At 35.9% G+C, this 15,788-nt stretch overlaps 1 protein-coding gene across 14 annotated transcripts in view; it reads right to left on the bottom strand.

The window, feature by feature from the left end:
* MPDZ (multiple PDZ domain crumbs cell polarity complex component) overlaps nt 1-15,788 on the bottom strand; it is a 175,581-nt gene that overhangs the window by 51,714 nt on the left and 108,079 nt on the right. For 13 of the 14 annotated variants that reach the window (XM_023213134.2, XM_023213136.2, XM_031934056.1 and 10 more), the window contains 3 exons: nt 12,839-13,037; nt 7,171-7,275; nt 2,595-2,687 (listed from right to left, as the gene is read on the bottom strand). In XM_023213134.2, coding sequence (XP_023068902.1) covers nt 2,595-2,687; nt 7,171-7,275; nt 12,839-13,037 — 397 coding nt within the window. The remainder of the gene's footprint in view (nt 1-2,594; nt 2,688-7,170; nt 7,276-12,838; nt 13,038-15,788) is intronic. The other variant, XM_031934058.1, reaches the window with a different exon arrangement.

The raw sequence follows: 15,788 nt of genomic DNA, 5'->3' as shown, positions 1-15,788 counted from the left end.
ACTAATATGAATCTGACAATTAATAAACTATGGTATATTCATATATTGAAATGCAACACAACAACTAAATTGAATGAATTAGATCTTTAAGTATCAAGCTTGACAGATTTACAAAACGTAGGAGTTGAGAGAAAAATTAAGCAAAATGGAAAATACATGTAGTAGTATAATATCAATTGTATAAAATGAAAATCACATGCAAAATAAAATATAACCTATTTTATAATATTAAAATTTGTATTTTGCTAAAAAGAATTCTCTAGTTTCAAACAAATTAAATTTTTGTTGATTTCATGAATGACTGTCCCATTACGTTTCCAATGCTATGAAGCATGTTAACAACACTAACTCCTAATTTATTAAAAGCTCTGGTTATTCCATTAAGCTTTCTTCTCATGCTCTATGAACTTCCCCTAGAAGTAGCTTAGTGCATCTAGGGGAAGCACTACATTAGTAAGTACAGAGTACCTTCTTAGAAGGATTTATGGAAACTTTGGACATATTCTTCATGTAAGGTTGTTAGCACCTTTAGAGCTATCTTACGATTGCATGAAGGTTAAAAGCATAAAAATTTTCCAGTCCAGAAGTTATGTTCTTCTTTCTCATAAGAAAATTTCATGATTCCTGTGTCAAAGGCTTTCTCTTTGTTTAGGTACCAGTGACAAATATTTCATCAATATAGACAAAGCCAACCACTGACTCACTATGTGCCAGGCACTCTGCTGAGGATTTTAGATGACACTGAATTTTCCCCCAAATACAAAAGATTCTATTATTAACCTCATTTTACAGATAAAGTAGCAGAGACCTAGCAGAAATTAAGAAACTTGTCTTAGAAAGTACCAGAGCCAAAGTTCTAACATGGCTCTTTACTGACACCAACCATTTTGCATATTGCCTTCTGTATTAATCCATTTTCACGCTACTGATAAAGAAATACCCGAGACTGGGCAATTTACAGAAGAAGAAGGTTTACTGGACTTATAGTTCCACATGGCCAGGGAAGCCTCACAATCATGGCAGAAGGCAAGGAGGAGCAAGTTACAGCTTAAGTGGATGACAGCAGGCAAATAAAAGAGCTTGTGCAGGGCAACTCCCGTTTTTAAAACCATCAGGTCTCGTGAGGCCCATTTACTATTAGGAGAACAACGTGGGAAAGACCCACCCCCATAATTCAATCATCTCCTACAGGGCCCCTCCCACAACATGTGGGAATTATGGGAGCTACAAGATGAGATTTGGGTGGGGACACAGAGCCAAACTATACCACCTTCTAAAATCTACTTTTCCTCTTATAATACTGTTTCTAAAACTGACCAACCCATCTTTTTTTCCTGTGATTACTGTCCTCCTAAAAAATTCAAGTTTATCACTGTGACTACCTGCTACAAAACAGTTTCATTTAACTTATTTCCACCTCTAACCACAAATAAATATGACACTTCACACCTCAGAATATATTTTCTGCCACAGATCTAGCACTTATACCCTGTTCTCAATGTAGGCAGCAGTATAGAGAGCTTGATGGGAGTTTTTAAGTGAGCTAAGTGACTTTTGAAGAAAGGGAAATAAGAAATTCATTTTAGATGGCTGAAAATCCATGCTGCTTCTTTGAAAGCAACATAAAATAATGTTTTTATATTTTAAAAATATTTAAATGTGATGGCTACAGGTTATCACTGGTGGGCAGGGGAAATCATTAAATTGTACTGGCATTTATCAATATTACATATTCTTCTCTCGAGCATTTTATTTATTCATGTAACAAATATTAATGTTTACTAAATACAAAGCACCATTGTGATGGTGACCTTTAGTTTGGGGTGGATGTCCACTGATTACCTGTGTTTTACTCTTAATGTGAAATATCTTGTGTTCTTAAATTGTTTCATGTGTCTCTACATCTTGCCCAGCCAAGTACATTAGAGGTTTCTTGAGAGAGGATTTGCATCTTCTACTTATTTCCTTGTTGTTCACAAAATCATTGGCTCTAAGTCTAGGTCCATAATCAGGACTCAGTAAATTCCTATTAAACTAAAATTGATTTTACTCAGTATAAACACATCAATATGCTTTAGTGATGCACGTGATACATCTAAGTATATTTGAGGATGTCATCTTATCTGTTATACATGAAACTGGTCCTAGACAGATTATGACTTAGGATAAACTCGGCCTGTGGTAACAAGGCTACAAGGGTACTTTTACACACACACACACATACACACACATGTTTTGATATATATGTTTGCCTATCTAGTTTCTACAAATGCTAGGTAAAATTTAAATGAATACTTTTTGGTATACCTAAGATCAAACTCTACAGAATGTAATCCATTCCAACTATCTATGCATAATTTTCTTTAATTTAGTTCCTACTATGTGCCAGATCTCTCCATATATGTTAGTTTTAACCCTGCGTGATACCCATTATTCTCTCCACTGTACACATGATAAAATGATGGGTTAGAAGTAATTAAACAACTCACCCGATGTGACAAGAAGCAAGTTGTAATCCACACTTGAAACCACACCTGCTTATCTTTAAACCCTATATATCCATTGAGTGGGCAGAAGACAGAAAAAGTCCTTACCGCCTGGGCTGATTCCAATTGCTATATGCTGTGTTTTGAAGTTCACTTTCTTCGCCCTCTCCCTCTTCTCGCTCTGGTAATTCTGGAATGTCTCTGGTTAAAGAATTACACAATGAGTACCCCAAAATCCTAGTAAAAACATGCAAGATTATATGTACTCTACTATTGATTTAGCTAAAAATGCAGGACTGCTTTATATTTTCACCGTACACGGCCTTAAGTATAAAATATTTTTACATTGGGGGAAAGAAAAACCTAACCAAACAAAATTAAAACCTTGCTTTAGAATCAACCTACCATAGCGTAGAACTGAACACTAAGACTCTTGTCTAGTCTGTTTTTTCCCTGATGAGACATGGGAGCATAAAGGAAAGGAATGGGAAAATGGGATAAATGCCAGGTTTGTAAAGAAAACCCATTGAACAAGCATTTCTTAAATTTCTATAATGTGCAAGAAGCTAGAAGTACCATGTAGATTTTAAGCATGTATGTACAGCCCTGAACCCTGTCATGAATGAATTTCTCATCAAGTTTGCCAAGAGTTTAGTATCTCTGTTTCCTAAGGATGGACCAATGATCTTCTTTTCATTTTTGAAAAATTAAGTGAAATGCTTATGGTCCAGCTTCACCCCATCCAGAGGAACCTGGCACAGAATACTTCTTAAGGGAAGCAGTTTACAACGCATCTGTGTTCAAGGTCACTCTTCCACTTCTGTAGCAATTTAGATTTTGCCAAATGCCAGGCATGTAACAAAACGTGCCCAGTCTACCGATTGTAAAGAAAACTGTACAACAATAACAGTATCAAGACATATTTTGTTAGTCCAATGGAATACTTTGTATCAATAAATGGTGCTGTGAGGACAACAGAGAATGGTTACATTGATTATGGCCTGTGCCTTGGCTGTGGTAAAAATTGGATTTCTAAAGAAACATGTCCACATAAAAAGCAAAGGCGGCTATAAAAATTCTGATTCAACAAATGTTTTCAGTCGATATTTACAGAAATTGAAAAATCAAAAGAAAGTATGTAAAATTACAGCCATTCTCCCCTGACAGGAATACTGAACTCTCTCAAATCATGTAATATTTAGAATTCAAGATCAGAAGTCATCTAATCCAGTCATCCATCTGAGCTTTAATGCGCTTTGCAACATTTCTGGCAAGCAAATGTCCAGGCTCTCCCAGAACATCGCATTCTTTCTTAGACCCGAATGTTAAGTTTTTGTTTTTAAGCTATTAGAGTAAAACCTATTTGCTATAGGTCCTACCCATTGGTTTTGTGTTTGAATTTCCCTCCTGTGCAATTAAAGAATAAAGCTCTGAATGAGGCTAAGGTTCCCAGAGTCTAAGTCTGACACTAGGGTAGGAACGGCGGGAAGAGGTCCAAGAGGGAGATCCTAAAAATGATGTCAAAGAGTTGACAGCGAAATAGTAAAAGTGAAATCTTCATCCAGAGGATGCAAGGCAGAGAGGTTAAAAACTAGCACTAATCTTCTGGAAATACAACAGGAAAGAATATGTGATGAAGAAAGCTGACTTAGAAGACAGACAAGAATTATAACTCAGAAACAGTCCTTAAAATATTCAGTGACAGCCAGGGGATGTGGGGAGGTCCTCAGCCCTAAGGCCTAAGCAGTGGGAGCTATTCAGAAACAGTGTAGCCAGATTGCATCTTGCTTCTTCCTTCTAGGTACACGATGATGAATATCCTGAATAATCCAATAAAGGACCCTGGTCTCTTCAGATGATTCTATAATCTTGAATCCTTTCGCAAACCCCATATATGCTCCTCTACATGTGCTGATTATTGTTTAATCATCTTAGTGTGTGGTTTCAGGGACTCTAGTGTCATGTCTTCCTGCATGCACTCAGCCAAGAAAGAAGTCAATCAACTGCTTTTCCACTGTCTTAAACCACTGAATACCAATAAAATTTTTATCAACTATAATAAGTAGATCTCTTTATATCTGCAAATAGGTACCAGGTAAAGTAACTGGCAGAAAGTCACATGGTGAGAAAGACACTGGCAGAAAAACAGCATAGGTGAGATTTGGATCGAGGGCATCTTACCATAAAACCTGAGTTCTTAACTTCCATGCTATATGGTCACATATTTTTATATGGCGCATGCTTCGTAGACTTCTGCAATTCCTTCCTTGCATCCAATGGTAAGAACATGGATTATGCTTACATTCTACGCTTGGCTCTGGCATTTATTAGCTGTGGGAAAGTTACTTAACCTTTCCCTGCTGCAGATTGTTCCACCAAAAACGCATATCTAGTTGCTCTATTTTAAGCATTCTGATATCCATAGAAAATATACTTTCTCTGCAGTGAAGTAGCTAGTCACAGCACAGGACAATCCAGGCTATTCTCTTTTCTGTGCTTAGAGGAAGCACAGTGCTCAGAGTGGCTTTCTTTCTAATAACTTGTGAGTATTTTAAGGCCCTAGAACTTAACAAGACTCAGATGTTAGCTGGTGTATTCTTTAAGTCAGTCATTTGATACAACATTTCAGAGAGACATTGAAGTAATTTGTTTTAGCAGTTTGACAGGAAGCACTGGGAAACTATAATCAACTCATACCATTAACCCAACAGTGGAAATCCTGGAGTGTGGCTGAGCTTTGTACAGTGTAAAGTAAATATAGTTGTCTCCCCTATCCCTCATATCCTTGAGTCCAACATTCATGGATTAAACCAAAAATATTTGGGAAAAAAATAGATGGTTGCATCTGTATCAAACGTGCCCTTTTTTTTCTTGTCATTATTTAAAAAAATACATATAACAACAACTTACATAGCCTTTACATCGTATCAGGTATTATAAGGAATCTAGAGATTATTTAAAGTATATGGGAGAATGTGTGTAGGTTACGTGCAAATACTACACCATTTTATATAAGGGATTGAGCATCTGTGGATTTTGATATCCGTGGGGAGTATTGAAACCAATCCCCAACAGATAATAAGGGACAATTATACTCCTTTTCCCATAATATTCCTGAGGCCCCAAGGACCATGCCATTCCTTCCCTTTATTAAACAAATAACATACCTTCCCCCTCCCTGACACTTTCTGTATTCTGTAGTCATCTGTAATGTGCAGAGGAAGCAGTGAAGCAAGATCACAATGAATGTAAGGTCACTGGAGACCGTGGTGTTCTGGGATGTTCTGACATCCACTAAAGAATGGTAGAACTTGGCTGGACATGGTGGCTCACGCTTATAATCCCAGCACTTTAGGAGGCCAAGGCGGGTGGATCACCTGAGATCAGGAGTTCAAGACCAGCCTGGCCAACATGGTGAAACCCCATCTTAACTAAAAATACAAAAAAATAGCTGGGCGTGGTGGTGGGCACCTGTAATCCCAGCTTTTCAGGAGGCTGAGGCAGGAGAATCACTTGAACCCGGGAGGCAGAGGTCACAATGAGCCAAGATCGCGCCATTGCATTCCAGCACGGGCAACAAGAGTGAAACTCCGCCTCAAAAAAAAAAAAAAAAAAAGAATGGTACAACTCTTCTGAGAAGACGTCAGAGTGCTTGCAAGGTCATTTCTGCACTACCACATGCTTACAAGAAATTTGGTAGTCAGTTGCCAGCACAACTGAAAAACACAGGTCCACAACTGAAAAACTGAGAGTGCAGAATGATACATTCTTCATGGAAAAGCGATTTGACATTATTTCTCTCCCTGATCTTGACTCAGTCAGCAGCAGCATCAAAACCCAGTTCCTCCCTTTCCTAAGAAAAAAGAAAACGTTCCCTTTATTATTTAAAGGCTCTTAATACATTGTATATCAAGTGCCTTTAAAAAGCCAAACAGTGTTTCCTAACATGCATACATGCTCACAGGTTCAACATTCTCCAAAAGAGCAAGAAAATTACAAATAAAAAATGTTCTGGCCTAGGCATGGTGGTGCACGCCTTTGAATCCCAGTACTTTGGGAGAACAAGGTGGGCAGATTGCTTAAGCTCAGAAGTTTGAGACCAGCCTGAGTAACATGGCAAAACCCCATCTCTACAAAAATACAGAATTAGCCTGACGTGGTGGCACATGCCTATAATCCCAGCTACCTGGGAGGCTGAGGTGGGAGGATCCATGAACCCAGCAGGTAGAGGCTGCAGTTAACTGTAATGGCACAACTGTACTCTAGCCTGAGCAACAGAGTGAGGCTCTGCCTCAAAAAAAAAAAAAAAGTTTCTGAATTTGTATGCTTGTTAATAAAAGAATAAATAACATTTCTGAAGAAGTTTGATAATATTTATGAAAGAGTAAGAAACATCATACAATTTCTTAGGTTCTAAGAAATTAATGAAATAATACTCATTTGGGACAAATTATCAAAAATCAACATGTTAAAAGTGATACATTGTGTGGTAGAATTAAATATTAGTTTATTAATTTGAATATATATTTTCCACACTATATAATAATTGCTTATATAATTGAAGGAAAGGGAAGAAGAAAAGGATTGAGACCTTTTCTTTGCTCTAGTCCTCCCTGACTCTGAATTCCAAATTCTCTACAACTTGCTGTATCAGTCATTGCATTTGATTTAATGTTTCACTTACCTGCCAGTGTATGAAGAAAAAATATCCAATGTCATTATTTTTCCAGATTGTTGTCCCAAGCTTATTTTGAACTCTTCCAAATGTTCTGCAGGCACATAAGTAATTCTGGAAGAAACCAGAATCCATGGAAGTGAAGGGAAATAATATTTTGCCTGTTAGGAAAAGCTTCTAAAATAAAGGAAACAAATCATATTATCCCTTTCTCCCTACTTTTTCACACAGCTCATTTAATCAGTATATTCAGCAGCGAATCCAAACTTCAATAGGATAAAGTATTCTACAGGGAAGAATAACAACAGAAACTAAGTTTTTAAATGTTGCTGATTCACTATGTGTTTACCAATCAACAGGCAGGGAAGGAAAACAATTATTTATATTGTAAAATGAAAAGGCTAACAACAATTTTTTTAATATTAGGAAGATCTATAAATCCCTAGAATAATAACTGTCAATAATAACACCAATTTTGCCCAAAGATTTCTGGGATCTCTAGCAGAAACAAATTAGGTATACTCTATTAAAATGCTGAATATCACAAATTACTTTGCATCTTTCTATAATACATAATTAATTCTAGAGATTAACAAGCATTATCAACAATTACGTTAGCTCTATTAAGTTATGAACTCTCAAGTCTGAAGTATGAGACGAAACCATTTGAGTTTATGGAAAGACTTACTAATTTGTAGCAATTTTTTAAAATTCACTTTGGTCTCAAAAAAAAGTCTACTATTTACACGTGAATGGCCATCTACTAATTCAACAAGTACTGACTGAATGCCTATTATGTGGAAGACACTGAGCCAAATGCTGACTCCTGCTGTAATGTTCAGAAACTGATATATGAAAATTCAAGTTTACTGCTTTCTTGTAAGGCTTCTTAACATAGTGGACACACTTTTTAAAGCAAGCTGTTTCAAGATCTTCAAGTTAATGAATAGTAACGTTAGAGAAATATTGTATCTGAACTCAATACAGCATGTTTGTGCAACTAAAAATTAGAAATCACAAAGATGTATTAAATCATCTGTCCATAATTTATCTGTTAATAAGTATACAAAACCTCAGCACCAGAGGGCAAAGATAAAAAGATTGTCTTTTATGTTATAATGAAATAAAAAATTATACCATTGTCATAATTTACTGAATGAGTAGTATACATAATTTCAAACATATTGGTTATTCTATAGAAAGCATTCACTCATTTACTTCAAAGTGTGAGGTCACTTAGGTTTGGAGTCGGAAGACACAGTTCTGCTACCATGCAGAGTGTCATGGGGTAAATCACCACTGCTGAACCTCCATACCCTCTACCACAAAAACGATGCCACTTTGGTGATGCTACTGTAAGCTGAGAAGCACAATCCAAATAGAAGTGAGCGCTCTCACAGGTCATCAGATCTCCTGGTCATACTGATCACTCGGGCAGAATACATGGAGCCTTTGGGAATCTCTTCATGACACTTTTACCTCAAAGGTCAAAAAATGAAGCAGAAAGTACAGATCAATGGATTTAAGACTAGGCTGGCTGAAGAAGTTGCATTCTAATTCTGGCCCTATTTAATTTATTCATCTATAAAGACACCTTCTCTAAGATGCTACAAAAATATACTGAATAGCAAATTTGCTTTTATCCCTTCAAACAATACATTATGTCAGGACAGAAGTCTGATTATATTTTAAACAATGAAAAAATAAAATAAAGATAAACATGAAACCTAAAATGTGAAAAGGCTTTGAAGAAGACTGGTATTATTCCTGAAGATTCAGTAAAACTCATATAAATAAAACATAAGTTTAAAAAGCCAGGAAAAGGTCAGGGAAGAAAGGCAGGATAGAATAGCAAAAATAATAGTAATCAGTACAAAGTTTTTAAGTTTTTTATTGGTTTGAGAAAGAAGATAAAGATGTTTCTTCCCAAACAATGTTAAAAATGAGTTTTTCTTTATATTTGTTCAAAGTTGTTTTTTCTTTTGAGGAGCGGAGGCATTTACAAATATTTTTCTGATACTTTGCGTAGTAGTGAGAAAGAGTAGAGACGGCAGTTTTCCTAACTATTTAGCCACTACAGAGTGAGGCCACCAGAACAAGCATCCCACAATGCAACAGAACATGCAGAGAGCCATGCTACCACAAGCCTGGACACAGGATCATACAAAACCTCCGAATGGCCAGCAAAAATGCCAAAGCTAAATTACGAGATGCAAAAACACACTGAAAATGCTTATTTGAGAGTTGAATTAAAAATTCAAACTAACTTTTGGTTACACATGACTAACTTTTGGTTACACATGGACTAGAAGAAAAAAGAATACCATTAGTGATGCTGAAATGTGATATGGCTATTAATGCAGAGACTATTCCTGCACGTGCAGACAGGATCGTTCCCTTACAAAGGAGCTTGAAAGCTTCATAATTGGAAAATATGATTTTCAAGAGTTCACAATCATCAGTACAATGTGAAAACGTAACAATCTCATAGCTCTGTTGGATTTTATGTTATTATTTAAACAAAGAAAACAATCCAAAATGTATATACGAAATCCATATCTGGATCTATCCTTGCATTGGGACATTACAAAAGCACAAAATTGTTTTCACAGACAAGTTGTAACACACAGCCATAATGAGCTTTTGAATCACTGATACTCACACATAAAAGGGGGCTCGATCGTCAGCAGGTGCTGCAGAAAATCTAGAATGTGAAGCATACGCCGCAGCATCTTTTTACAATGGTGTTAACAAATGTCAATGTCTTGTGCTGAATGTGAGATGCATACATATGTAGTTAAAAGTGGGTGCTCCTGGTTGTTTTTTTTTCCCCCTTTCCACTTCCCTCCCATCTACACCTCCCCCAGAAAAGCATCTGCTCTTTACTAGTGTCTATAGCAGTGATTATTAACAAGCATGAAAAAATGTAACTGCAATCAATCTTTTATTCCTTGATCAGAAATTCATCCCACACTTTAGGTTAAGGCAGGTGAATTCTGATTCAGCTCAGTAATTATCTGGCAGATGTTATAAGCAGCTGCTGCTAAGCACAAAACCCTGGCTATTATTACAGAAATATAAGAGCTCCTGGCAAGGTGGAGTGAGAAGTGAAACAGAATGCATTCTGGTGAGGCTTCGCATCTGCTTTTCCATAGAAAATAATGAAACCTGGATCTTAAACTGGCTGTTCTTGAACTCTTGAAACTCAAATTATCTACCCATGCATGCATGAACACACACACACAAAAGTTCCTAGCTATCTATCGTAAACGGCAAAAAAGAAATCCAGTGCATTGTCTCAACAAGCAATGCTTTCCCTAAAAACCAATCAGTTATGTAACTGAACCACAGTCTCTTTTTTTAAAGTCCCTACAATACACCCCTCCACCACCACCCAGATTAAGCTAGGTTCACAAAGAAAAATAATGAGAAAGAGATGTGGATGGAGCCTAGATCCAGGTAATGAGCACAAAGCTTAATGGGCCCGAGGCAATGTTATGGATCCATTCAGAGTAATGGAAGGACTAAATGTTCCTTTTGGGAAGATTATTCACATAGCTTTCAAGGTAATTCTAAACCTTTTGCTTCACGAAACAAGTGGTAAGAGAGGTACAGGGCCAAAAACACTTCATGCAAAGTGCACAGAACATGCTGCTCAGCCCTGGTCAACCTAAATGGCTCTTTGTGTTTTAAAATCTAACATATTTTTGTTTCTGAAAAAGCATTATCTAAGGATGATTTTAGCTTATTTTTATCATTAGTCAAGGAGTTAAGCTATGACCATTTGAATCAGAGCATCTTTAAGGCATGTGAGAAGAAATCAATGTGGTTTGAATGTCTGCATGTGTGTTTACCTATATGAGAGAAAGACTGACTGAATGAATGAATGGATGATTGATTTCCAGAGAAGGGAAGGTTGTATGATTTTTCTTCTTTATTAAAATAATTTAAGGTTCTATAGTACATTTTGCCTCCTGAGATCCTAAAGCAAGTACTTATGAAGCTGGCTCTCTAGATATCTTTGATAGTCATAATAAAGCTTCTGCCCACATGACAGGGTAAATTCTGCTGAATCAGTGGCAGAGGGGAAACGAAACACAAAACAAAAAAATGAGGAAAAGGGAAAAAAGACTTTGAGACTGAAAATGTACCTCAAAAGTTTTCTAGAGTTGACCAGATGCACGACTTATGCTAAACTGGTGTCACAATCGTCTTATTTTTTAACTACTCTTAAAGTTCTGCAGTACATTAGAACTGAGGGGTAGGGCTAGTACCAAGTACTAATTCTGGTGATCAGAATGCCAAAAAGTGGGCAACAGAGCAGTATAAGCACACACAACATAAACGTACATCATGGCACAATAAATCAGATGAACGGTTACTAGGTAGTCTGCATTTTATACTACATCTAATCCACGTAAACTAAAACCCCTGCAATAAATACATAGTCTCCATGTGATCTATGTCATGGAACACTGGCCATAAGTGGTAAGGAAAACACTTGAAGTTTCTCTTTTCTTATGATAAAAGGACTGACATTTTTAATGAGGTTCACTTGTACTCCAATTATTATAAGGCAATTAAGGAACAGTAACATGATCTGATGATCTGTTCAACTGTAAATAAAAGTCAAAAAAGCATACAAAAATATGAAAGCCCATTAGTGAAGATTTTGCCTAAAAATAATACTTCTTTTATATAAGACAGAGGAATCTGCTCCAAATGGTATATACTTTTCTCCTTTTTATTGACCACAGAATGAAAAACAGTCTGTACAGCTTTTGTTATCTAAGACCTAGCAATACATACTTTGCAAAAGGACTGGTAATAGAGAATGTAGTCAGTAAAATAACATTAATACAAAAATGTCCCCTATACTAGTAATCATTACATCGATTTTAGGTAAACAATCTTTCCCTAAGCTCTTATTTTATGATGTTATCCCTCATACATTAAAAACAAATATTCAAAGATTAATGCTAGAGGAAAACGCCACATTGATGAAGTGTCACAATAAAGTAATGAGCTGATTTTTATGTTGGCTCGAGGAATGTTTAGTGACTTAAAAACCAAATCACATATATGATGTGCTTTTAGCACACTATGGGATTACTGGAAATTTTAAGCACTTCCTGACAAAATATCCTCCATGACCTACTAACAGACCATACCAATATATTGGTCTATCCCCTGGGGTCATGAGGTAGCTCAAGAAAGGGTAAGTTTTGGGTCAGATGGACACTGTTTTATCTTGTCTTTTGCATGCATGGCCCTTAAAGAACTGTCTTAGTTCTAGGATTCACACAGGTCAGTTAGGTAGGGTACAATTCCTTATAATGGAGCCAATCCAAACATCTTTCCAAGATCCTAAAAGTAGGCCCTCTTGCTCTGTGAGAATCATTGCATCCCCAACTTCTACGGTTGTTGTAGAAATCACTGGAGAAGTAAAAGTAAAAATACAAAGCAACGTTTCCAAATTTTTAATATTGCTATAGTCTCAAAGAAACTATACTTAGAATCGAGAACTACTCCAAAATAGTCAATTTCTTGAGTGATTTATGTTTAAAAAAATGTGATAACGTTTGTATCTCAAACAGAAGTGTATACTGAAAAAGAATTCTGATTAATTGAAATTCCTGAATTTCCCAAGCCAAACTGGGCTCCAAATGATACTTACTTTATGTCAGGGCCAATGAGAGAATGTCTTCGCAACATAGCTCGTGCCTGGGCATTGGTTACACTGATGGTAGACTCTTCATTAATGGACAAGATGCAGTCTCCAACGGCAATCCGGCCATCTCGACTAATGGCACCTCCATGAATAATGCTTCGAACAATCATCCCCAAGCCATCTTTATTAGCACTAACTGTCATTCCTACAGGAAAAGAGAAATGCAAATATAATTAAATACATGATTTTCCAATTCATTTTAATTTGAATTTAATAATTTCTATGATTTATATATTAAAAAATACAAGTAACATTTTAGTCAATAAAAAGCACAGCAAAAACAGGAAAAATGTTTCTAACAAAATATATTTTTAAGTAAATTTGTAAATGTTTGTGAATTCGTATATAGTCAATACATTATAAATCAAACAGGTCTACATTGTGGAATGAATGTAATTTAGATCATGTGATGTGCTGACCCCTTGAATAGAAAGGTCTCTCAGGGAAAGTACTATGATAGTATCAAATCAGTTTTACAATATTAGATCATCTCTTACACATAAAAGAGAATAAAAGGACTACAAAAGAAAATTCATTCTATAAATTAAGCAATTATCCGCTATTACCTTATTTCTTTATCACTTGTTCATTCAAGATCTATTTACTATATGACTAATATGTGCCAAGTAGTATGTTGGTTGCTTAGGATAAAAGCATAGCACAGAATTCCTAGCATCAAGAAGCCTGTATTGAAGTCTTCATACCTGGAGCCTATCACAGTGGTGTCCAAAAGCATAGTAGTTTGTTGAAATGAATTTATGTGAACTTAATCTTAATCTATTTCCATTTTATCTTTGAACTTCATTAAGCTTCTAATTTGGGTATTAAATTGCTCTCTTTTCATGTCCCCTGGATGTCTCACAGGAAATGCAATCTTAGCATGTATAAAATTGAACCTGCAATTTTTCACCTCACTTTATTTCAACATTTTTCTTCCCTTTTTTGGTAAACTGCACTACCACACTACTCTCCATTATTCAAAGTAGAAATATTGGGGTCTTTCTTGATGCATACCTCTCTCTTATCCCCTGTATTTAATCCAACACCAAATCCTGTCATTTCTATCTTCAAAATTTATCTTGAATCCATTTACCTACCTTTTTCCATTTAAATACTAACTCTAGACTAAGTCAACACCTTCTCTTGCTTGACTTTTTGCAAAAGCCTCCTTCCTAACTGGTCACCTGCCTTCCATGATTATCTCCTCCAATGTATACTTCCCTCAGAAGACAGAGAGGCCACTACAAAAAAAGACAAGTAATATCCTATCAGTCCCTTGGTTGCAACTCTTCAATGGTTTCCTGTTATAGTAACACACAACACACTTGCCCAGCACAGTCTATAGGCCAGGGGTACACTGGCCTTTGCAGTGTGAATCCTTGCACTGTATTATGTCCTTCTTGGTTCCCTGAGTTCTAGCAACAAATACATCTCATCTCTGTCCATTTTGAAGTCTTTGCCTGACACCTTCTTTCGGCAGCTCTTGCATAGCTAACTCCCTCTCACTCTTCAATATCAGTTCCTCAAAAAGTCCTTCTCAACAGACTCTATCTGAATTAATGTTCCCTCCTCACTCTAGCCTCACTCTATTCATTGAAAAATATAAAATCTTAAAAATTGTATTTGAAACTTTGCAAAAATAATGTAAGTTCACTTAAAATGAAGTGTTGAAACTTTCTTCCAAAACAAAATTATATAATTAAACAAGCTATGGAGAGATATAAAGCTACCAGGGTATTTATAAAAACTTTTCTTTGACAGATGTCACAAATTCCTTTTTAGGTTTTCATATATTTAAAAAAATGATGTCTTTCCAAATATTAATTCCACTCATACCAAATCAGATATGATAGTTCAAACATTTTAAAAAATGATTCTGATTATGTTTCTAGACTAACATTTCATATGTGGATATGGGCAATCCAGGATCCTACTTATTTTTTTCTGATAGAAATAAAACATTTTTAAATGTACTTAAAATATTCTGTTAAGACTCATACTAACGATTTTTAAGTGTATTGTTAAGAATACACCTCTGCTTACCATAAAACAGTAAGATATCATTTAGGAGAGAAAAAAGGCTGGATCTGAAATTTTTCAAAAGGTACTCTATTTTGTACTGTTAAAGCCAGCCTTCCCACCAACATCCACAAAACAACTGTACTTCGGTAAAATAAAAATGTGTCAGCACAAAGTAAAATTTAACTCAGTGGATCACACTGGGAATCTAACTCATCGTCTTTTTCTCATTAGCATCATACAGACTACAATAAGGCAAGACACAGACATGAAACTTGTCATGAGCTATGGCCGACATGATCTCTGAATTCACTTTTAATAGCATATTTAACTCATGACTCTCAGCTTTTATGCTGTCAGGTCACATCAACCATGTAAACCAGGAGGTCAACATCAGTTAGCTGAGTTTATATTTTCCTTTCACCAAATGACAGTTTTCAAGGTTCAATAACTTGGAGGTAATCTCCAATAACTAGATTTTGCTTGTAACTTGTAAGATCTTTCCATTTTATTCGTGGAAGAAGTATGAAAGAATATCCCAAATCCCAAATCGCGTGCTTTGGAAATAGAGAACCGGTTATGAATCTGAATTATTCCACCACTTCCAATCAGCACAAGCTTGGGCAACTGACTTAACCTCACACAGAGCCTCAGTTTACTTATCTCTAAAAAGGGATGACATTTGCTCTTATGGTTGTTTAAAGAATTAAGTGAGAACACATATGTATAGTAACTTTCAAAATACCTGACACAAAGTGTACAACAAAATTTAGTCACAAAACTAAAAACAAAACAAACCTATAAAATATGTTTAAAATGCATCTCTCTCCCAAACCAAGGTTACATTGCTCCCTAAAGACTAAATGTAAATATTAAT

The sequence above is a fragment of the Piliocolobus tephrosceles genome, chromosome 14 (assembly GCF_002776525.5).
Source record: "Piliocolobus tephrosceles isolate RC106 chromosome 14, ASM277652v3, whole genome shotgun sequence".
Lineage (NCBI taxonomy): Eukaryota > Metazoa > Chordata > Mammalia > Primates > Cercopithecidae > Piliocolobus > Piliocolobus tephrosceles.
The sequence above is the reverse complement of the archived record's forward strand: the minus strand, read 5'-3'. Positions and strand labels throughout refer to the sequence as shown.